This window comes from Patagioenas fasciata, chromosome 17 (genome assembly GCF_037038585.1).
Source record: "Patagioenas fasciata isolate bPatFas1 chromosome 17, bPatFas1.hap1, whole genome shotgun sequence".
Taxonomy (NCBI): domain Eukaryota; kingdom Metazoa; phylum Chordata; class Aves; order Columbiformes; family Columbidae; genus Patagioenas; species Patagioenas fasciata.
Genome location: NC_092536.1, coordinates 3,610,136 through 3,633,306, shown reverse-complemented (window position 1 = coordinate 3,633,306; position 23,171 = coordinate 3,610,136). Strand labels below are relative to the sequence as shown.

At 41.0% G+C, this 23,171-nt stretch overlaps 2 protein-coding genes across 3 annotated transcripts in view; both read left to right on the top strand.

Annotated features, from left to right (window-relative positions):
- Nucleotides 1-212: 212 nt before the first annotated feature.
- Nucleotides 213-17,568, top strand: ATP6V0A2 (ATPase H+ transporting V0 subunit a2). Its single transcript, XM_065851283.2, has 20 exons — nt 213-468; nt 1,685-1,763; nt 3,118-3,215; nt 4,036-4,173; nt 4,698-4,798; nt 5,487-5,613; nt 6,305-6,387; nt 6,749-6,842; nt 7,171-7,383; nt 7,964-8,114; nt 8,878-9,017; nt 9,739-9,896; nt 11,441-11,528; nt 11,830-11,948; nt 12,766-12,976; nt 13,528-13,647; nt 13,868-13,987; nt 14,700-14,817; nt 15,279-15,450; nt 16,358-17,568. Exons 1-20 carry the CDS (start codon nt 352-354, stop codon nt 16,458-16,460), a joined length of 2,550 nt encoding a protein of 849 aa, XP_065707355.1. The 5' UTR covers nt 213-351; the 3' UTR covers nt 16,461-17,568.
- Nucleotides 17,569-18,031: 463 nt separating this feature from the next.
- Nucleotides 18,032-23,171, top strand: part of DNAH10 (dynein axonemal heavy chain 10) — a 51,529-nt gene continuing 46,389 nt past the window's right edge. For both annotated transcript variants that reach the window (XM_071815808.1, XM_071815807.1), the window contains exons 1-7: nt 18,032-18,281; nt 20,200-20,306; nt 20,482-20,587; nt 21,133-21,248; nt 21,714-21,906; nt 22,152-22,309; nt 22,579-22,809. In XM_071815808.1, coding sequence (XP_071671909.1) covers nt 18,044-18,281; nt 20,200-20,306; nt 20,482-20,587; nt 21,133-21,248; nt 21,714-21,906; nt 22,152-22,309; nt 22,579-22,809 — 1,149 coding nt within the window. In that variant the 5' untranslated portion in view covers nt 18,032-18,043. The remainder of the gene's footprint in view (nt 18,282-20,199; nt 20,307-20,481; nt 20,588-21,132; nt 21,249-21,713; nt 21,907-22,151; nt 22,310-22,578; nt 22,810-23,171) is intronic.

The following is a 23,171-nucleotide window of genomic DNA, read 5'->3' as shown; positions in this document are numbered from 1 at the left end:
CCAGGGCTTGAGCACGGGATGTCGGGCCAAACAGACCTCAGGGCTCCGGCCACCCCCGGGCGGGCGGTCAAGCGGGTTCCGCGGGTGCCGCTCCGCCCGCGGTTCCTGCGCCAGGGGCAGCGGCCGCGCCGCCGATTGGCCGCCTCCACGGCCTCGCCGCCGATTGGCCGCCTCCACGGCCCCGCCCCTCCGGAAAACGCTGGCCCCGCCTCCGGAAGCAGCTGGCCGCGCTGCCGGCGGCGGGCTGGGCCGCTTCGGCATGGCGGGCGATCCACAGTCTCCCGCCGGACACCGCTCCGCGCCGCCCCGCCGCCCGCCTCGCTGAGCCCCTCCGCCCCCCTCCGGCCCGCCATGGGCTCGCTGTTCCGCGGCGAGCCGATGTGCCTGGCGCAGCTCTTCCTCCAGAGCGGCTCGGCCTACGAGTGCCTCAGCGAGGTGGGCGAGCGTGGCCTGGCCGAGTTCCGAGACGTGAGTAGCGGCCGCGGGGCCCGGGCACCTGGCGGGGTTTTCCGGGAGAACGGGGGGAGGTCAAAGGGGACGCGGGGGAGGCCGAGCCGGGCGGAGCAGTTGCCGCCGGACAGGTGTAGGGTTCGTTCCGATGGTGCGATGTAAAAGGCGCCAGGGCCGCTTCTCACCCGTCTGTCCCCGGCTCTGACTGGCAGGTGTACCGATAATCTCCAGATCGCATTCGCTGAGTGCAGGGTTGAGTGGTGGAAAGTCAGAGTGGAGCCCCAGCCCCCCTGAGACTCCAGGGAGGGACGTTTTGGGGTGGCACTGCCCTGCCTTCCTCACAGAAGTAGCTTAAACTTGGGGTTTTTTAGCAGTAGGATCCCGTGGGAGAGCCGTCACCCACCCAAGGCCACACTGCCTTGAGATCTGTCCACCCCATAGAGAGACCCATAGAAACATCTTAGCTGCTCTGTGGGTTTATTTCTTCAGCATCGCAGACTGTTGGTTTGTAAAACATCTGTTCCTGGAGGAGAAATTTGCCTTGGAGGATCTACAGGCCTGACTAACATGAAGTTGGGGCGGGTAATAATTAACCTTGTTTCTGCGTTGTCTCATCGTAATTATATGATCTTCATTTGCTGATGGAGACTTTGGAATTTCATCCGAGTATTCTTCAGATATGTAGGTTACAAAAATCTTTGCAAGGAAAGCTGGAAGAACTTAACAGCTAGTTGGTAAAAATGGCAGGTAGGAGGAGACAAATCTGAATCATTACAAAGAGACAAATAAGAATCATTACATGGATGTTATGTTTAACATATTAGTGCCATTCCTGGTCTCTTTCAAAACTTAACATTTCAAATAGATTCTGTGGAAACACGTCGCAAAAATTTGCTTGTAGAAAGATTTGTTTGCTAATTTGAAGTTGTTACGCGGTATTTTTAAACCGTAGAAATAAGATCAGGAATGGTTTCTCTAGTGGATCTGGTTATTTTGTTATTTGAGGAAAGCTAGTGAAAGGCATTCATAATTCTACTTTGTTAAAACTTTGCTGTTTGAAGACTTTTTCATCTTTGTAGATTTTCATACCGTTCTAGCTGAAAAGCACTTTGTAGGAATAGTGCACACAGAATACATGTAAAATTGGCTCCATGAAGTCACAGCGATATCTGTGCTTTTTCAGGGTTAGTTGCTGTTTCAAGTACCTAAAAAGCATTTTGTCCTTCTCCTTCAGCTCAACCCAAATGTAAGTGTATTTCAGAGAAAATTTGTGAATGAAGTCAAGAAGTGTGAAGAAATGGAAAGAATACTTGGTGAGCTTTATTTTCATGTCTGCCCTTTCTCACCTGTGGCATTGATAAAGCTTCATTGCTAGAGTGGAACTGCAGCCAAGGTTTCAGCTACAGGTTCTTTAATCTTCCCAGTCTTGTATGATCTGATTGCTGTAGAAACTTGCAAAACATCCACTTGTATGAAAAACCCCACATGCGTGAGCTCATATATGTAGAGGCTTTATGCAGATTTTAGGAGCTGGAGATGACCGTAGCACTAAGTTGAGTCAGAACATGCAGATATATTCCTTAGTTTGTGTTATGTGGTACTTCGCTCTGGAGTGGATCACAGGATTGTTTGGGTTGGAAGGGACCTCTTGAGATCTGGTCAAGCTCCAGCTCAGGCAGGGGCAGGTGGAGCCGCTTGTCAGGACTCAGCCTGGTGGGATTTTGAACGCAGAGACTCCACAACCTCCCTGGGCAGCCTGTCCATCTACCCCTGATCCCTGGTTCTTGGGTTTGAGAGCTGTAAAATTTACTTACACTACAACATGCATGTGCTAAACGTAGCTTGGGGTTCTTTTAAGCTTACAAGTGAAGAAGAGTTGCTAATGTGTTGCTGGTAAATAGTTGAGAGCATTTCAGTATCAACTGTTAGGAAAATGGAGACTTTGGATATTTCCTTGACTATAAGATAAACCCTGTTTTTCGTGTTATGTAACTCAATACTGTTGAAATTCCAAGAACCCTCAAAAATATCTCATTATTAATAAATGTATTCACATGACAGTTAACGAATAGAGGAGAGTATTGCAACCCAGATACAGATTCCTTTAATGTATCCTGAGGAAAAGTCACTGTTGAAAGGCTCTTTTATTGGAATCTCTCATCAGAGGCATGTGCTGGTCATGCCAAACCATCCCAGCAGCTATTTTGGCAATCTCCGTGCCCTGCGTGAGTTGCATTTGTTGTCAAGGTTGCTTAAACTGCCTTGTTTGAACACTTCTTATTCCAAACATGAGTCTGTGACGTCAGTTTTTGGCAGATGGCACGATGAGCAGAAAGCCATATCTTGCAGCAGCAAAGAGCTGATAGGAAATGTTAAAAGCTTCTTAAAAAGTACTTGTGGTTGGAAAATTTCAGTCGGAGAACTCTGAAGAGAGCTCACTCTCAAACTTCCTACACAGAAATGCTCTCTGTCTTTACTCCTAGCCCCTCTTTTTTTTAAGATTCTAGTGTGTCTGTTGTTGCTAAAATAAATGAATAAAATGGGTTGGGCCTGGTGCTGCAGCGTGATCAGCACCATCAGTTACAGCCAAAGGTCAACTGTGCAGCATTCTAGGAAGTGTGAGGAAATACCATTTCCTTTCTGATTCTGTTTTTCTCCTCACTCCAGGCTATTTAGTTCAAGAAATTAAAAAGGCGGATATTCCACTTCCTGAAGGAGATGTTGCTCCTCCTGCCCCCTTGATGAAGCACATTTTAGAAATCCAGGTAACTTCCACACAACAGATGCCAAAAGTGTAGCTCTGGATCTTAGAACTTTAATTCAAACTTAATTTTTTGTTATCTTATGACTGGAGTTACAGGGGTGTGGTAGGAGGGGTGGAAGCATTTGCTTTTGTTTCTGTCCAGGTTGGTTGTTTTGTTTTCCTGCCAGTGAGGATTTGATATTGGCACAAAATTCCTGTGAAAGGGTCCAAGCTAACTCATGGGGTTTGTAGGCATCTGTTTGATGGATTGGCATATATTACACTGTTCCCGGCAAATCATTTTCTGTAGATGGAACCTTTCAACCTCATTTATTGCTTTGGGACTTCCCTAAGGCTCTTTTCATGCATCCAACCTTTCCAGGGTGTGTGAGAGTTTTATAATCCCAAGGCCCTGCAGGTTCCTGTGCTGGCTGCATAGTGAAACATGGTGCTGTTTTCTCTGAATGCTTTTGCTGGTATTACATTAGAGGCTTGTAAAATGCAGATATAATTTGAAATGACATTCTGTTTTGCTGTAATTCTATTCATAGAAGAGATAAGTGTTTTGCACCCTGTACTATCTGATGTTCTGATTCCAAGTCTGCATTACTTAGCTCAAACACAAATTAGGGTCAGAACAGCAGACTTAACAGATGCCAGTGGAGGATCACGTGTACTCAGGACAAAGCAGACTGAGGAATAAAACCTATGGAGCTGAAGTTAATTAAGAAATTGGGAAACTCCCATAATTGCAGCAAATTAACATGTGCTTAAAATTCTTCCTCCCTTGACTTCCAAAACGGTATAATGGATTCTATTGTTATTTTTTCTCCATATCTTAGGAACAGTTGCAGAAGCTGGAGACAGAATTGAGGGAAGTAACTAAAAACAAAGAAAAGCTGAGGAGAAACCTGCTCGAACTGGCAGAATACACGTGCATGTTGGAGGTCACGCAAAGATTTGTCAGGAGGACGTCTGAGGTACTGCCCACGTTGTTCGGCGAGGGTCGTGTGGCGTTTTTGTTGCAGACTGGCAGCAGTTCTAGTGAAGTGCGTGACTTGGTGCCGAGCTTTCCAGCACCATACATTGTTCGTTGCTATTTGCGCTTGTTACTTAAAGAACCCAGCTGGCAGCCTCTTGTGCTAGGCTGTGTTCATATACAGAGCAAAATGCAGCTCTGAACTGAGAGGAGCTTTGTGATTTCTCTGTTGGATTGTTTGAATGTTCCTGCTGATGCCAACTGAGAATGAGGGAGTATTTGTGTTATTTTGATGCATAAATTGTGCTAAGAAATTTACCGTGTAACCTTTGCAACACTGACTGTAATTGCTAAGAGCGGTGTGCTTGAGATCCCAAGATCGTTCTGTTGTCTGAATTGAAAACAGGAAAGAGTTTTATATTTTTATTGAAATAATTTACTTAATTACTTTCTCTTATTTAGAATAATAAATGAAAAGGTTGGGGTTTTTTTCTGAAAGCTATGAATCTTTCTTTCATTTGCTAGTATGAATCCCATTTACATGCAAACTATGAAGAATTTCCGTCTGTGGAAAACGAGCCGTTAGTGGATTACAACTGTATGCACAGACTGGGCGCCAAGCTGGGGTAGGTTCGGTCCACCTGTGCTGTTTCAAAACTGCTGTAAATAATGGGCTATTTTCTGAAAAGATGGGATGTAGTGTGAGTCTGGTGATTTCAGATGAGCCAAACAGTTTTAGACAGGGTAGGAGTTTGACCTAAACGTACCTTTGTAATGAAATTGGATTATTTGAAGAGACAAATAGGACAGCTCCACAAAACTGTCACAAAGCCATTGTCAAACCATGTATGTGTGTTAAGGAAAATCTCTAGATGCTCTAAATCAGTACGTTCCTCTACCCTTCAGACTCTGTTTTTCTAGGATAAACACACAGTTTTTAATCATGTAGTAGTGTCAGTTGGAAATGTGATGTTATTAATGGTATTGCCTACTCGCCTTTGGAACGATGCATGGATACTGCTCTCCACAACACCATTATGAGAGAGTATCTTATAAAGAAAAAATGAAGAACTGTACTATCACATAAAGCAATTACATAAAATATAATTCTGGTTGCGTGCTGAGGCCTACAGTCTGTTTTCAAATAGAAATTGTGTCTCTATTATATACCGGTTGCATCCTGTTTAGGGTGACTTTTCCTTCTCTAGAGATGGCACATGTGAAATTACTGAGACTCCGTGATGATGTACTCTGAGTGTTTGATTTTTCTTGTGGATTTTAGCTTATTTTTCAAATATTTCTTTTTTCCCCTAGATTCATATCTGGGTTAGTTCACATCACAAAAGTGGAAGCATTTGAAAAAATGCTGTGGAGAGCCTGCAAAGGATACACTATTCTTACATACGCAGAGTTGGACGAATGTCTGGAAGATCCAGACACAGTGAGTCAACATTTGAACTATCCATTTATTTTGTTTGTACTTTGCATAAGATTTGGAAGAATTGCTGCTCAGGTCTGCACTGAATGTAGATTATTTCTTGGTGCCCTTGGAGGCAAAACTATTTTAAGGTATTAGAACGTGTAAGACCTTAAAATCAGAGATCTTGATACCACCGTAACTATAGGTATGTCAGTTAATTTATCACGGTTCAGCTGGATGAGTGCAGAAATTCACTGTGGAATAGCAGTGACTTTACCATTGGCTCCCTTGATCAAAACACGTGGCATAAATGGCTGCTTGGATATTTATTAACTAGGTCTGTACAGCGCATTACCTTTTAATAGGCATTTTATTTACTCATTCAGTAGTTCAGGAAAAAAGTCTCAGGAGCACAGTTGGTCTTCTATGATTTTTTTCTCTGAACTTCTAAAATTAACTTTTTGTAAATGGGCAATTATGGCTGCCTGATCTGTCACTTGAAAATTTTGCTTAGATTCTAATCTGTAACATTTTATTTTTTTAAAGATTTTTTTGTTACTTATAATGGTGGAAGGTTACTGCTACGGGCCCTGTCGGGCCTTGTCTTTTTCTAATTTTTCTAATTATTCAAATTTGTTATTTTGCTCTCTAATGATATCACAATGGCATTGTTGGTTAAGGACAAACTCCATCATCTCTGTTTGTTTTTTAGGGTGAAACCACAAAATGGTTTGTTTTTTTAGTGTCCTATTGGGGTGAACAAATTGGCCAGAAAGTTAAGAAGATTTGTGACTGGTAAGAAGGAAAACTAATATATGTGTGCGTGTGTGTATATATATATATATGATTTCTTTATACCTGGGTTATTTTCTTGTAAGTTTTCCCCCTGCTCACCTTCCTTATAAGTGTTGATTTTTAGGCGAGGTTTTTGAAGTTCAGTTTGTTCCTCCCCCCACGTTGCATCTCGCTTTATAATTATGCAATATACAAATAAGCGTGTGAGTCATTTTATCTGCAGTCCTTGCAAAGTACCGACTCTCAATTCAATCTGTTCTGTGGTTATTTAATGGCGTGTTGCAGATTGTCCGGGGGGTGGGCTTGGGTGCTTGTTTTCATCTAGTTTGGTTATTTAAGCCCAGTTTCTGGTTTTCTGTAGCTATCACTGTCATGTGTACCCCTATCCCAATACCACGGAGGAGCGCAGGGCAGTTGTCGAAGGACTAAATGTTCGTATTCAGGATCTCCGTATTGTGAGTAAATACTAAGCCGTATTCCCTTTGCTGTAGTTATTGCCATAGGAAATCATTTGACAAATCACAGCGTTAAAAACATGAATATGTTTCGAAAATACATGCAGTTTCAGATTGAATGTGACTGTACGTGATGCCCCTGGTTTTCTACTGCATATAGCTATTAAACTTCGGGGCATTTGGCATTTCCTTCTGTTCTAAGCAGCAGTTACTGTGCCCTCCAAAAAATATGATCCAACACTGGACAAATAGTGAGTGCTCTTACTGCAGTTAACACAACCGCTCTTGCGTTTTCAATGAAATCTTTGTGTTATTTTCTTGGATGAAGGTGCTGCATAAAACCGAGGATTACTTACGCCAAGTCTTGTGTAAAGCATCTGAATCCATCTATACGTGGGTTATCCAGGTGAAGAAGATGAAAGCCATTTATCATGTACTCAACCTGTGCAGTTTTGATGTCACAAATAAATGTTTAATCGCTGAGGTTTGGTGTCCGGTGGCTGATCTGCAGAATTTGCGCCATGCCTTGGAGGAAGGTTCAGTAAGTCAGCTGAATACTCAGCGTAAAACCTTAATCTTCAACTAACTATACAGAAGAAGAAAATAATCATTTAAAATGGGCTAAAAGCAGGCACAGACAGGTCTGGGTCTCTCTGAACTAGTATAAAACAATCTATTTATTAGCAGAGCCTTTATTTAATGTTGTGTTGAGTTTGGCTGTGTGGGGTTTTTGTTTCTTGATAAGAACTTGTGTTGAACTCAAGTCTGACTGAGCTCACAATGGTATTTAGAAGGTGCTAATTCCCTTGTGTTAATTACGCTGAGCGCGACTCCATCTTTTTGTTTTACTAGAGGGAATTTTTAGTAACAAGTCTTTGTTTTATAATAGACTGGTGATTCTCATTTGGTATTTCATATAAAGTAAGGATTAGAACAGTGTGCATAAGTAATGTTTTTAGAGGAACAGATTAATGTATTTTTTTTGAGAAGGCACAAAGGGAAAAATGTTACCTTTAGGGCTGAACTTCAGGATTAGGGAAACTGAGACAGAAAATGTTTTCCTTTGATTAAGTATCAACTGAGTTTTTATATAAATCTGTCTTCTTTCTGTCTGTAATTAGAGGAAGAGCGGAGCTACGATTTCTTCATTCATGAATACCATCCCAACAACGCAACCTCCTCCAACTTTGATACGTACCAATAAATTCACCTCAGGGTTCCAGAGCATTGTTGATGCTTATGGAGTTGGAAACTATGGAGAAGTGAACCCAGGTTGGTCCTTCTGAAACCTGAACTGGGAGCTGTGCTGTCGTTGCTGCTTTGCCTTGTTACACATTTAAAGACCTTGCTGAACTGGCCACTAATAAAGGCCAAATGGTGATGACCGTACTGCTAATTAGTAGCTCTTTTAAAATTTCAGTAGCGCATCAAAAGTACAAATGGTGCTCCAAGCAGCAAACTAGTAAAATTGGATTTGATTTTGCTGAATTATTTTAGCATTCAAAATGCTGATAATAGCTGTATAATGTTTGGTAATATATACTTTACCTTGGGTGAGATATTTGGGGGGAAAAAAGAAAACTTTGGTAATGGCTGTTGATCTCACTGAGGTGTGGAGCTCATCACATGAAAAACTCTGGCTGTTGTGTAGCCCAATTAGTTTAATGTCTTCATGTATTTTTGCAGCTACGCTAGGTTGTGCTGTACAGGAGAACGTATGTTATAGGTCAGAGCCAAAATAGCCATGGTGGAAGAACTGCTTGTTTGGGTTTTATTTCCTGGCTTCATATTATCTGTAGAATTGTCAGCTAATGCTCAGCTGTGGAGTTATCATTGCTAAGGGATATACACAAGCAAGCTTTAAGTTAAATTTATAGCGTGGGTGGCAAGTCTATTAGCAGGGGGCAAAATTCTTTGAAACATGAAGCTGAAAATTGTGTGAGTGGTTCAAGTAGTTGAATCACTTAGGCATATTTCAGATAACAACAATGTCTCTTGTGCGGTGTGCCTGAAGTGTGTTCAATTGCTGTTTCAGCTCTCTACACCATCATCACTTTTCCTTTCTTGTTTGCGGTTATGTTTGGAGACTTTGGGCATGGTCTGCTCATGTTCATCTTTGCACTCCTGACAATACTGTATGAAAACCACCCGAGATTGCAAAGATCACAAGATGAGGTAAAAGGAATTACAAATCATTTACTCTCCATCCAGCAGGATAATTCCAACTGAATAGTTACCGTGTTTCTGAAAAGTCCTATTTATTGCATGTGTATTTGACTGCTTTTTTTCCTTTGTTTCAGGTTTTTCTGTGTTTAAAGTTGCCATATTCCTCGAGATTGATGTGATATCTTAACAAACTACTCACTTTTTTGAAAGGGTAGAAATAACACAGTTGGAATGGGCTTGTTTTCCTTCTTCTAGGGCCACGAAGGGATGTGTTTTCCAAAATGCGATTAGTGACTGACATCAGGAGAAAACTGTTTTTCAAATTCCATCTGCTTTTATTGTTTCTGAAAAGGAGTTGTAGTTTGAAATTTATTTAACTAATTTATTTTAACTAATTTTTTCATACTATGGGGTTGGAACGCATTATAATTACATTTAATTAAGAATGGCTGCAAACGTGTTAACTTCTTGAAAACTAATCCTGGGATTAGGTTACCATTTGGTAACTGACATTTGTAAATTGTATTTAACATGCTTAAAGCAAAATTCTTTGTGTTATATTTGATTTACCTTAGGTTTCTTCATAGTCCTTAATGAATGTTCACAGGAATTTTTGGTTTTAAGAAGTCTTTGTATGGCCGAAAGGTGTTTTTCTTAGAAAGGTCTAGATAACAATTGGTCGCTTAGCAGATGATGTTCTCTATCTCTTGTGTTTTTCCAATACTTACAGATAATGAAGATGTTATTTGAAGGCCGATACGTGATTTTATTAATGGGTCTGTTTTCTGTATACACTGGATTGATCTATAATGACTGTTTTTCAAAGTCGTTAAATATATTTAGTTCTGGATGGAACGTTTCAGCGATGTTTGAACAGAAGGCTTGGCGGTAAGTGTCTCTGCTGTGCCATTAAACCCAAAATGTGCTTCCTGCAACAGTTTGACCCTTCTGCTCAGCCATTTTAACCATCCTGTAATTGAGAGTAGTAAGTAAATGTAGGGAAATCTAGCAAAATCTAGTTAAGGTAGCAAGTGCTACTGCGCTGAGGGCTAAGTGATACATCTATCCTTAGAATAGAAAAGGCAGTAATAATTATTTTAAACCAAAAAAAACCCATCATTATCTTAAATTAGGAAATCCACAGCGAACACAATTTCTTTCAAAACCACTATTAGAATTTGATTATATTTAATTCAGTCAATCTGTCAGGTTAATCTTCTATTTATTAGTGTTGCTTCCCTGGATTGACGTGTCCTCAGTCACCTGGAACATCTTCTAGAATATATCATTTGGTAGAGATGACAATCGGTCTCCTGGAACAAATTCTCTTGCAATACCCTGACATTATATGCTAGCTGGTAACTTTTAGTGATTGAAAACTGCAGCTGGCATGATAGTATCTTTTTATTAGCAGTAAGAACTTGCACCTAATTTTACACAGTGATGTTTCTAGGGCTTAGTCAGTCTCTAAACCATCTTACGTGTATTTTGCATCTTTTTTTGGTCTCACAAAGGTGTTAGGAATGGCTGGAGTCTGCAGTAGCATTGTGAAATCCTAACAGAAGGCACTAGGACTTTGTCTTGTGTGTTCTTTTTATTCATGAAAAATGCACTGCCTGTGTCGTGGTTTGTCTGTATGGTTTTAGTTTGTCTTCAGGAGAGGAGTAGAAACCAGAAGTCTAGTTTGGGAGAAAATTGCCGTAGGTCATGCCTGTGGAACAAACAGCCAGGCAGCATGGCCATCTACTGTAAGAAGTTAACAATTAATGAAATAAATGAATTACCTGGTAATCATTAGTCTGCACAACTTTTCTTGAGAATGAAAATAAAAAGTAGGCTATGTGAATTGTCAAACCTTGTTCACAAAGAGGAAAACCTCATTGTTTTAAATACCAAAGGGCTGAGATACTTGGATGTTCACAGCATCTCGTTTCGCCTCAAAAACAGGAAGTGGCTTGAAATGGTCGAGTCAAACCCCCTTGACTTTGGTTAAAATGTGAGCGGGTTGGGAGTGCTGTGTTAAGTAAAAACTATATGAAGTTACAGTGGAAACTGATCCAAATGCAAAAGAGAAAAAATAGATCACTTTTTCTTTGAGTGTTTGTTATTATAGAGAAACAAATTATGAGCTTTTAAAATGAAACCTTCCATTCTGGGGAAATGAGAAATAAAATCCAGCAGCTTTCCTTTCAAAAGCAGTTAGTGCAAATTAAGTCCAGATTGTGAGTTTCTAGGGATATTTTTTTCCCTTTTGCCATTGATTTTATTAGTCAGGCCCTTTGTGCTTGGAAATCCTTTTATTCTGTTACGGTCTGACTGGGTGAGCTGGTCATATAAAGGAAAGCAGGAGTAGTGTCCTGCAGAACCGAAGGTGTATGTTGTCACTATGGTTAAACAGTGTCAAATCTGATTGTGTTTTTCTTTCTCTGCAGTCCTGAGGATATGAATAATCATTTTTTAACACTGGATCCGAATGTTACTGGTGTATACAACAGAGCTTATCCCTTCGGAATCGATCCGGTTAGTTTTATTCTTTTGAATTATCGATTTGTGATGATTAGTCATTTGTAAATTTGATTTCGGTGTATTAGGAAGATAAATTTTACTGTCGGAAAAAAATACATTTTTGCTTGCATCCTTCATTCATAAAGAGCTTTTCCCTTAACAAAGTCAAAGAAATATTTGGCTATTTTCACAAAACTCAGGTTTCAGTTGTGATGCCAGTTTGAAGTAGTATTTAGGTCTCCAGGAGGGAAAAGATAGGGGTTTATTCCTTCTGTTACACTGTTCTGTGATGCTGGTTTTGTTTTATCTTCTCCAGATCTGGAATTTGGCAAGCAACCGGCTCAGTTTTTTAAATTCTTTCAAAATGAAAATGTCTGTGATTTTTGGAGTGACTCACATGACGTTTGGAGTTGTATTGGGGGTATTTAACCACTTGTAAGTACAAGAAGATAAATACTAACATTATAGTTTTTGTAAAGTCTTGAATTATAGCCGTTAATATGGTTAACAGAAACTTGGAACAATTTTTAAAAACAGAATAATAGTAATTGTGAAAATTTTCTTAAGACAGTAACAGAGAGGTCTTCCTTCACATAAATAAGATGATGGATCCGTATTATGCTAAAAAAGCTGAAGGCATCGATTAAGATTTTATTTCACTTGTTGCTGAATAGAAATAGATGCCTCTTATGGCCTTGATTTCCACTGAAATACCTGATTAACATTTCACTGAATTTGAAGAAATCAGTTCTGGATTATAATTTCAGTCTTGCTACTTCAAAGTGCTGAGTACTGTATTGGAAAAAGCTCTTCCTGTTGTCCTTGACCCCTCTTGCCAGGTTTAATTCTAAGGAGGCCTTAGCTTTCCTTGTTGCCTCCCTACACCCTCTGACAACGGCCTTATATTCTCCCCAAGTGGCCAGGCCTTCCTTCCATGATCTAGAAACTCTCCTCTTCCGCCTGAGCATACCCAGCAGTTCCCTGTTTAACCACGCAGGTCTCCTGGCTCCCTCTCTTGACTTCCTACGTGTCGGGATGCTCTGATCTTGTGCCTGGTAGAAGCAGTCCCTGGACACTGACCAACTATCTTGGGCCCCTTTACCTTCAAGCAGCCTTGCCTATGGGATTTCCCTCAGCAATTGCCTGAAAAGGCCGAAGTCTGCCCTGTTGAAGTCCAGGGTTGTAGTAGTTATCTTGATCTTTGTTTGTAAAACTTATTTTCCTTTTTTTTCCCCCCATTTTTCTCTTTTAGGCATTTCAAGAAGAAGTATAATATTTATTTGGTTTTTCTTCCTGAACTTTTATTCATGATGTGCATCTTTGGCTACCTGGTGTTTCTGATCTTCTATAAATGGTTAGCGTACTCCGCAGAGGACTCTACATCTGCTCCTAGTATTCTGATCCAGTTTATTAACATGTTCCTCTTTACTGGTGGTGAGACGGAGGTTTTCTACACCGGACAGGTTAGTAACGTTCTTCCAGACTTCCCAAGATCCTGTGTTCCCTGTGCAGGAAACACTTCACCAGTCATGAAAGGCTGAGTGTTCCCCTAGGAAGGGCAATGTATCAGACTAAGGGGAAATTGAATAAACATTATGATTAAATAATATATTTACTCTTTTATTTGTTTTAAGATTTTATGTAGTGACTTGTGAAAACATCTGTTTCTAGAACAAAGTCTCCCAGGTTAAAATTAAGGCTAGACAACAGTCTCATGCTTAGTTTTGATGCTTTTCTGTGTGCTGTAAATAATCTTACTAAACTTAATCTAGAAGATTAAGGCATTACTGATACTGAGTTTAGTAAGAATGTGAAGATGCTGCATGTCTGTAACCCAATTTGAGGGACCGATTAAGTAAAATACTTGGGTGCATGTTCCATTTGGAGTAGATGCCCACTGAAATCAGTTGTATTTTTCTTCTGTTTAAACAGGCCCTCAAAGAAAAATGAGAAGGCTTTTCCTACTTGTGATTTTGTGATCTAATCTGATTTTCTTTCTTTCCCCCCCAAACAGGTTGCTCTACAGAGGTTTTTACTCAGTATTGCTTTTCTTTCTGTTCCTGTAATGCTTTTTGGTAAACCACTGTATTTGTATTGGTTGCACAGTGGCCGCCGAGGCATCAGAATGTACAGGGTGAGTATTGAGAGACACGATTTCTGCAGTATAGAAGAATTCAGCTGGTGTTGTATTTATATAATGTCTTTACTAGATATTTCCACTCAACTTCAAAAGTTTTTGACTGTAACACATAATAGTGCTCTGTTCTTCCCTTTGCCTGCGACTACTTGGAATCAGTTTTAAAATGACACTGGCAGTCCACTTGAAGACATGATGATATGTTTCAATTTTGTAGAGTGGCTACAAGCTAGTTCGAAAAGAAAGCGAAGAAGAGCTTTCTCTGCTGACATGTCACGATGCGGAAGAAGGGAGCACTCACGCAGACAGTGGGCAGAGAGAGGGGGATGGAGAGGAGGTAATGGTTTTACTTCATCTCTACTTTGTATGTCCCTAGAAGCAAATTGAAGTGAAAAGACGATAATCTGTACACTGAGTCCCTGCAAGTTTTCAAGAAAATCAGCTGGGCCTTTACCTTGATGCCTGAATACAATTTACTGATTTGTTGCTATATTTTATCATTATTTCCTGGTATATTCAGATTGAGACAGTAAGCCACAATCTGTGTGTAGTGGAGAACAGGAAGAGGGCTTTATTTGCATCCATGGACTTTGCATCTAAAACTATAGGTTGTCTTAAAGAGTGGGATAAAAGTCCTGGGGTTTGTATGGTTTTATGGATTCTTAAAATTAAGGCAAGAGCATGACTGCCCAGCTTCCTGTTAATAAATCTTGGCTTTTCATCCAGACAAAAGTCTTTTCATGTCTGCAAATCACATCTCGTGATGAGGATTATTACTAATGGGGGTTGGGAGACGGGCGGCATTCCTGGTCCGCAGCTGTTGCTGCTGGTTACTTTGTGCAGACTATAGCATCTGATATTTTCTAATGTCATCTCTGCAATAAGGGTCTTAAACACAGCAGATTTTTTTTTACTTGGTATGAAATCAGTGTATTAACCTTTAATGGAAGTTTTCTTCCACGTATATTAAAATATGCAGATGAATGGTTTTGCTCTCTCATGCTGCACTACATTGCTTAAATGGATACAAATGTGTTTTTATATTTTAGTTTAATTTTGCAGATATTTTTATGAATCAAGCAATTCACACCATTGAGTACTGTCTAGGATGTATTTCTAATACAGCCTCATATCTGAGACTCTGGGCTTTAAGTCTTGCTCATGCACGTAAGTGTTTTGGTTCCATCTCGATTTGTAATGCTGGTTAGAGGGGGCTGGCCTGTTGAAGTGATATTACGATGCAATTATCTTTTCCTTAATTAAAAAAAAAATCCCTATTTAAACTAATTATCTATGGAAAGCCCCCAAAACTAAAACTGTGACTTTATTGTTTGGAATCTTGTTTTCTTCATTGGTTGCTCTGTATTATAAAGACACTGGTTATCTGAGCAGTGTTACATCACATTATAGTGTATCAGCACTCACGGCACAATTTCCTATTTTCCATGGATTGACCAGCTTGGGAGGTATTTAGGCACTTGCTAAAGTCTTAGTGTCATGGTGTAAAATGTTGACCTCGGTAGATTATTTTGAAATTGAGATGTACATTTAAGTATTGTTGGGGGTGAGAACAAATTAGCTGTGTGTGAGGGAGTTGATTATGAGCAATTCTTTTTGTTTATTAATAGAGCTATCAGAAGTTCTGTGGCAAATGGTGATGAGAGTGGGTCTTCGTGTGGACACAACGTACGGTGTTGTACTGCTGATCCCTGTTCTGGCCTTTTTTGCTGTGCTAACAGTTTTTATTCTTTTGGTCATGGAGGGGCTTTCTGCTTTCCTCCATGCCATACGACTTCACTGGTAAGTTTTAACTCTTGTTTTCTTTATACCGCTTCAGCATATACTGGCTTGTGCAAAAAGGAATTTTTGTGTCAAAATATTACATGCCTTATTAAAAAGAAGAGTGTAAGATTGAACAGCCTAATGCTACCATAATAGATTTATCTAATCACGTTAAATAAACAGCTTGTTAGTTGAATGTGATTGTTCCTCTGGAATATTTTCAGTAAATTCAAATATTATATTGGCTTATGATGCCTATTAACCTCTATCACATTTTGTGCAAAGTGTGAGTACATTTGATTTATATTATTGCAGCTTTTCGTACTGTAAAATATTCGTAATATGGTAAGTATTTTAAATGTCAGCCTGGTTCTGTCACTGAATGGCTCCAGTCTATTTTATTTATCTGGTTCAACAGAACAGTTTATATTAGCGAGCAAAACTTGTGCTTAGGCGGGGCTGCCAACCCTTAAGTATTTTAATCCTTTCTTAGTCTTAGTATCATGAATTCTGCACATTGGCGTGGATTCAGAGAATATTTAGTTTGAAACCTGGTGAAATCTACAGTGTAAGAAAGGCAGTGTATATATACAGTATATAAACATGAGGCAAAGCTATATGCCCTACAGAGTATTGTCCTCATGGTATTATATATTTGCAAAACAATTAACTGCAACTAACACGAAAACAAATTAGTAAGACAGAAGTGAGAAATGAGCCATCAGGGCACAATGTAACGTGTTTGGGTCTCTTGAGAAACACGGAATTTGCCTCGTACTGTGCTGGGCAGGGTAAATAGCTGCACAGAAAGTGTGACAGGATTAGGATTCATTTTGTTCAGCCTCCCGTGTCGCACAGTTCTATCCCTTGACAACCAGTTGTTTTGGATTAATTTACAGATTCTGTTATTTTTGTCTCGTTTCAGGGTGGAATTTCAGAACAAATTCTACTCTGGTGGAGGATACAAGTTTACGCCTTTCTCTTTTAAGCACATTTCTTTACATTTTAATAAAGATGATATGGCATAGTTTGGCTGCTGTCAGCAGAAATGTTTGGAATTGTCTGCAAAATAATCATGTGATCGGATCTCACCTGTGAATGGTTTCTTCTAGGACAAAGTGGTTTTCACTGATTGCCTTATAATGCAGCCAAATAATTCTGTAATATATACCTCCCGTAGAGATACATAGCAGATCTGGAGCATCTTGTAACGTATATAGATATAAAATGTACATTTTTCTTGATAAACTAATGTTGTAAATTAATTTTATTCTTAAAAAAAAGTTACTGCTTGTTCTAAAACCAGTGTAGGCATTTTTTTTTTCTGCTGAGGCTGTTTATTTTCTTGAATAGGGTTACTTTGAAGTTATCTAAATGACTTTTAATCATATTAAACATTCCTTACTAATCACATACTTAAGCAAGCTACCATCTCACACACTTTGGGAACAACTGAGCAATGCAACAGAAACAATGTGTGTTTTCAGTATCTATTCCAGACGGATTATTTTATACACAGCAATGCAATGTGCTCCTTTTGGTCACAGTGAAAACCGCACTGAAATTAACTGTTTATTCTGAGTTCTGCCTGAAGTTACTACTTCAGTTTTTCAGATGTCAGAGTGATATCTAATTTTACGGAAGACTGGAAGTATCCACCCTCTTATTTCCTTGGGGTGAGGAGCTTTACCTGCTGTTTTGCAGAGCGATTTGTGTGCAGTGACCTTGATGGGTAAAAGCCTCAGAAAAGTCTCACACTGTCTGGTGAGGACTCAAATAAAAGAATCAAACTGCCTACAAGGAATTTTAATCCCAGGTTCTATTTTTACAATGTGATCTTATGCGGAGTTTTTACTCCTAGGAGTAACTTTTGCACAGGGAATGGAGAATTGGTCTTGATCCCTGTTTGTTTGGCTGTAAGGACATAATTGGAGTGTAACTTATTTGATGTAATTGAAGCAAAGTTTATACTGAATGTGTGGAAAGGGGTAGTTTTGTATTATTTTTGTACGGGTGTGAAAAGGGGGGATATTACCACGTTTTAACATCTGTGCCATAAGAACAGCAGAAGTTAAATTTTGCACTTGTTTCATACGAATTCCGAATAAAACCTCGTTTGCGCTGCTTGGGCCCTCACGTTTGTGTGTAGCCCTTTCCGTGCACTTGGTGAGGCTGGACACGGACTGCGGACCCCGTCCCCGGCGGTCCCTCCACGGGGCAGCCCGTCCCCGTCCCCGTCCCCCGCGGCCCCTCCACGGGGCAGCCCGTCCCCGTCCCCCGCGGCCCCTCCACGGGGCAGCCCGTCCCCGTCCGCCGCGGCCCCTCCACGGGGCAGCCCGTCCCCGTCCCCCGCGGCCCCTCCACGGGGCAGCCCGTCCCCGTCCCCCGCGGCCTCTCCACGGGGCAGCCCGTCCCCGTCCCCCGCGTTTCCCGCCCCTCCTGAAGTAAAACCGCACGTGAGGGCGGCGGGCAGGCGGCAGTTGAGCGCGAGGCGGCCGTTGTGCGCGCGCCGGCCTCCTGAGGCGAACTGGCGGGCGGTGGCGATCGCTCCTCCCCGGGTCGTTGCCGTGGCCACCGGGAGGCGTCGGGTCGAGGCTCGGCGGCTGCCGCCATGAGCCTGGACGATGTGCGGGTGCAGTGGTTGCGGGACAGGGTGCTCGACGCCGTGGGGCTGACCGATCCGGCGCCTTTCGAGGAGCTGCTGCAGCGCGGCCATGGCGAGGGGGCACGGGCTGTGCTGCGCTTTTTGGAGCGCGGCGCCCCGGACGGGGACAGGGAGCGTGAGGCGGACACGGCGCTGCTGCTGCTGCGGGCGGAGCGGCGAGGAGAGGACGGCGAGGAGGCAGCGGGTGAGCCCCCCTGGGCACCGCCAACCCCCTTTCCAGCTCCCTGTCTCCCTCTACCCTCTGTTTGTCCCGTCTCTTGAGTCTTTGCCCCATTACTCCTGTCCTTACGCCGTTCCCAGCCTCTCCATCCCCTGTGCTGTGTCCCGGTCCTCCTGAACCCCTTTTATTCCACCCATTTTCATGATCTTTCTCCTCTCTGGTTGTGCCCCGGTGGGATTTGTGCCATCCCCACTGCAAATGGTTATTGATACAATGGCTTTCCAGCCATTTTGTGCGTGTGCAGACACAGGTGTCACTGATGAGTTTGCAGATAAGCAGCTGGAGAAAGACCCAGATAGCGTGTTTTCTGAGCAGTTCACTGCAACAGGTTCCTCTGTGGTGCTTGAAGGAAGTTTGAGTAGCTGAAGTGTAATTGTTGCAGTCCATGCTCCATGGGGGCTAAATGAGCCTGGCTAATGTGGCTCTGTTCAGTGGATCCATCACTGTCTGTAATATCAACTGTTGCTTTTCCCCAGAAAGCAGGTCTGATTTTGTGGACAGTGTGGCTAAGTGATGTTTTCTCGAGAAGCTCTACCTCAGGATGTTCCTCTGAAAGAAACCTATTCTAGTTTGGCTTTTTTCATCTTTTCCAAACAGATGGAAAGAAATTGACTGACTGGGATAAACAAAATCAACCCACAGACCTTCCATCCAGTCTTTGTCTGTGACATCTTTTACTGGCTTCATAATTTCACTTTTTTAGAGGTTAATTTTATTAAAATAAATATAACTAACATGTTCCTTTTAGTAGGAATGAATTAATTCCCCTGGTCTTAAGAGTTGCAAGCTCTTATCTTTATTCTGATGTAGTTTATTGAGGATAAAATTGGTGGTCCTGTAAAGAGTTAAGATTGGTCCAGTACTTCAACCACAATATTGCAGAGAAGCCTTTCACAAAAAATTGGAAAAAAAAAAAAAAGGAAAAGTGTTAAAAAGGGTGTCAGAAGAGAGCAATGATTTTCCACAGCTCAGAGGTTCTGTTCTCAGCTGTCAGTGTCTGTGTAACTCCCACAAGCTTCTGAAACAGTGACTTGCAGAAGCAGATTCATGGCCTGGTATTTTATATCCATAAAAGAATTTTGTTCATACTGTGCAAAAAAAGATACGACAACAGAAGTTAAGCACTGAAGCCTGGTGTGGGTGTAAGTAGACTAAAGGAACGATAGAATTCAACTTCCCACTCTGCACCTCTGAATGCAGGCAGCTGCAATGCTGCAGGTTAATGCTCAAAAGCAAGGACGGGGAGAATTATTATTTCTTGATCATAATGTCAGCACACAGAGGGCCATGACCTTTCCAACGGGGGATGCAACTATGCCTTTTCCATTTCTTTTTACGTGTCTAGAAGCCTGTGCTGGAAGGGGAAGAACGCATGGTGCACCTTCTGAAAGGCAGTATAAAATAATATTTGAAATTCTTGACTGGTCCTGGAATTCATGGAGTAGCTCCTGTGTTACATTGTCTTCACCATCCCTTCTTGGTCATGACATAACTACAAATATTTTCCATGTCATAGATCTGGCATGACAAAACACTTAATTGTTTGAATTTCCTTTTACAAAGTGTTTTCATCTTGAAATGAGCTAATCTACTTGTTTTGTCATTGAAAAATGCTCATAAGGATATTCTAAATAAAGACCAGTTACCTGTGGGATGCAGCATAGTCACTTGCTTATTTGGATTCAGTTCTTCAGCGATAGTACTGTCCTGTGGGCAAATGTATGATTAACACCAAGTGTGGATGACTGCTTGTTGAAAGGTGATACTGAAGGTGGGAGAAAACGCTTAGTTATTTAGTTTGAGAAGGAGATCGGAAGGATCCATCTTACGTGCATGGAATACCTGTTCTTTAACTGAGTTATATCGTGTTCTTCTTTCTTAGGAATGACCCAGAGTGTGTCAGGTCATGGATCAACCCTCCCTAGTGGGTCTGAATTGAGTGAAGTGGAGGAAACGGTTACAACTGACAGTAAGGAACACACACCGCAGGTAAGTCTGTTGTGTTTCACTGTGCTCTTGTGTGGATATGAAGATGCAAATGTTTCAGTAAAACTGGTAGGCACATTCAGGCAGTACAGCGCAGAGCAAGTACTCATTTTCTTACTGTTAAGAAACGTGGCAACAACCAGTAATAGTCATACTTCCTTTTTATTTTCTGTTTCAGCTACAAGAGCAGAAAGCTGACAAAGTGTGTTTCTATGTGGCTCTTGATGAAATTCCTGAAGAATTTGTGTCAAATTTTACTGTATATTTTCTCAGAGATGCCAAAGGTATGTGCCCTGCATAACTGCAGGCTTAGCATTTTCAGTCTTTGCATTAAACAGTACTTCACATTGAGAAAAGGTGATAGTGACTGGGATTCAGGATAGTGCACATCCAATTTCACTACCTGGGTACAAGTACTCTCAGTATTTCTCTCATTTTTTCTAGAAACAGGACATTTGAGAAAAAAATAAACAACATGATAATGTATTAGGTCGTTTTATGGCAGTTCTGTGCAAGATTTTCCTGGTCTGTCTGTAGAACAGGAGTTCAAATCAACGCCACTGTTTTGTTTGAACAGAAAACCATTTCCTAACTATAAGGTTGAATTGTAAAGACTTCGAGTCAGATGATGACACTCAAGTATTTTTCTGCCCTTTCTGAAAAAATCTACGCTCTTAAAACCAGGACAAGTTTTGAAAGTGACTTACACCAAAGCTCATTTATTACAAACACAATTTGTTTTATTGGAGTTTTAACTTATTATGGAAAGGACTCTATGCTTTCTGTATCAAATAACTAGATTTATTTTAATTGTTTGTATACTGTTTAGAAAGAGTTACTGAACCTAAGGACCTGACTGAAGCTAATGAGATTCTTCCTAAACTGATAAAGTTTGGTCTGCTGACTGATGATACTCTTCCGATGCTAAAGAATGCCATCTCACAGGTGAATGTGTTATATATGGAGTCTTGAGTGTTTCTGTGAGTGGTCTGCCTATTTAGTATTCTGCTGATCATATGGACTATGCATAAGAAATACTAATATTTAGTGAGTGAACTTCATATACCAAATTAAGTTTTTGTTAATCCTTATTTGATATTTCCCAAATTTTTGTAAAGATGTGGAGACTGGAATTATTTCATTGCCTGGCCCTGTATGAGAAACATTTAAGAGTGTGACATGAGATAACCTTTATTTTTGTGCAGACAGACTGTTGTACAAGCAAGCTGGAGCTATTCCCTGCAGGACTTGAGGCAGAGAGAATGATGCTAAAGAGGTGAAATGGAAGGAAATGCACTGAAATTTTAGAACAACATACCCAATGTTTAAGTGAATTGCTAGTAAGCTGACTTCTACTGTTTTCTTTTTTGATATGAACCATCTAATCTACGGTACCTGTTTGAATTATAGGTGTTTTCACCAGCCGTCTTATATAGTCAGCAGCAGACTGAGGAAACTTCTGTCCATCTAGATAGTGACGACACAGATTCTGAAAACGGGAATTTACCCGAGACTGAGCTTGTAGAAGAGAAAGAACAACCTGTGGAATGTGGTGATAATCAGATGGGGAATGAGCCTCAGCAGTCTGCACAACCAGCTGAAGGTGAGTGTCCTGCCTGTGCCAGCACTGGTGTTGAGAGTACCTGACAGTAGAAAGAGCTTCACCTAGGAATGGTTTTATATGGAATAACAACTACATACAGCCATATTCTCAAGCAGGCAGAGCAGGTGTTGTGTTACCTGTCCTCAAGCAGCTACCAGGATGGAGGCACGAGCCATTTCAGTGTTTTACCTCACCAGCGCCGATGGAACAGTACAGTTAATTCTCTGTGCCTTTCCTTCCAATAGGAGATGTTAAACTGGAGATGCCAACTGTAAGTCTAGATGGAGAAGTCACTGTTCTTGCCACAGTTCCAGAAGTGGTTGAAGCTCTGGAATACTGTGCGATGACCTGGCAGACATTAATATCCACAGCTCTAGCAGAAGCACTGAAAAAGGTTCCACAGGTAATGTTCCCTATAGTACCAGCTGGGGCTGGCTGCTGGGGCTGCTTGGGTCTAAGCAGACATGTCTGGGGGGGAGGCTGCGGCGCTCTGTCTGCCTCCAGCAGACTGCTGGCTGGGGTGCAGCATAGGCTTGGTTAGTAATAACTATGGAAAACTAAGGCACTTTTGTTTTCTGTACTCTTCTGAAGATCGCCATGAAATACTAAAAACTGCAGTGATTTTTAGAAAACATATGACTGTTTTTTGATTTTATTCCACATTATTTGTAGGGTAATGGTCCACTTGCAGAAATTGATCTCTGGCGTGAAAGAAATTATACTTTAAGTGCTCTTACTGAACAGACAAAGCTTCCAGATGTGCAAAAAGTCTTGGAGATACTACAGGAAGCTGAATCTGACTATATTGGAGATTTACAGATGGTTTTAAGTAATCTCAGAAAACATCATGTGGAAGCTCTAGATAACACTATGTTTCTTTCAACTCTTGAACGCCATTTGAAGGTATGTATCCTTAAGAGAACTTTGTGAAGTTTGAACTGTAGTTACCTAAGTTTAGTTTTGCTGTTGATATAATCACCTGGTTTTTATTTTTTACTTTTTATTAGCGATTAAGATATACTCTAGCTTTTTCTATTTAATTTTAAAAAGGCTTGCTTATTTTGTTTGAGCTACAGTTGTTCTAATATTTGAAAGCAGAAACCCAGAGCTGTGAATGGCTTGGTTTGTAAATCACAGCCTGGGGAGAATTTGATAGCATAGCTGAATTGGGGAAAACAAAGGTTTCTCTAGTCCCGTTTTTGAGGTAGCTTCTATCACTGATTACAGCTGATGTCTTAATTTTTAAGTTTTATTGAAGGTCATCC

Coding starts and splice junctions, on each gene's coding strand:
- ATP6V0A2 (XM_065851283.2), top strand. CDS start 352: ATGGGCTCGCTGTTCCGCGGCGAGCCGATGTGCCTGGCGCAGCTCTTC. Junction 9,897..11,440: donor TTTGAACAGAAGGCTTGGCG/GTAAGTGTCTCT, acceptor CTTTCTCTGCAG/TCCTGAGGATATGAATAATC. Junction 11,529..11,829: donor ATCCCTTCGGAATCGATCCG/GTTAGTTTTATT, acceptor TATCTTCTCCAG/ATCTGGAATTTGGCAAGCAA.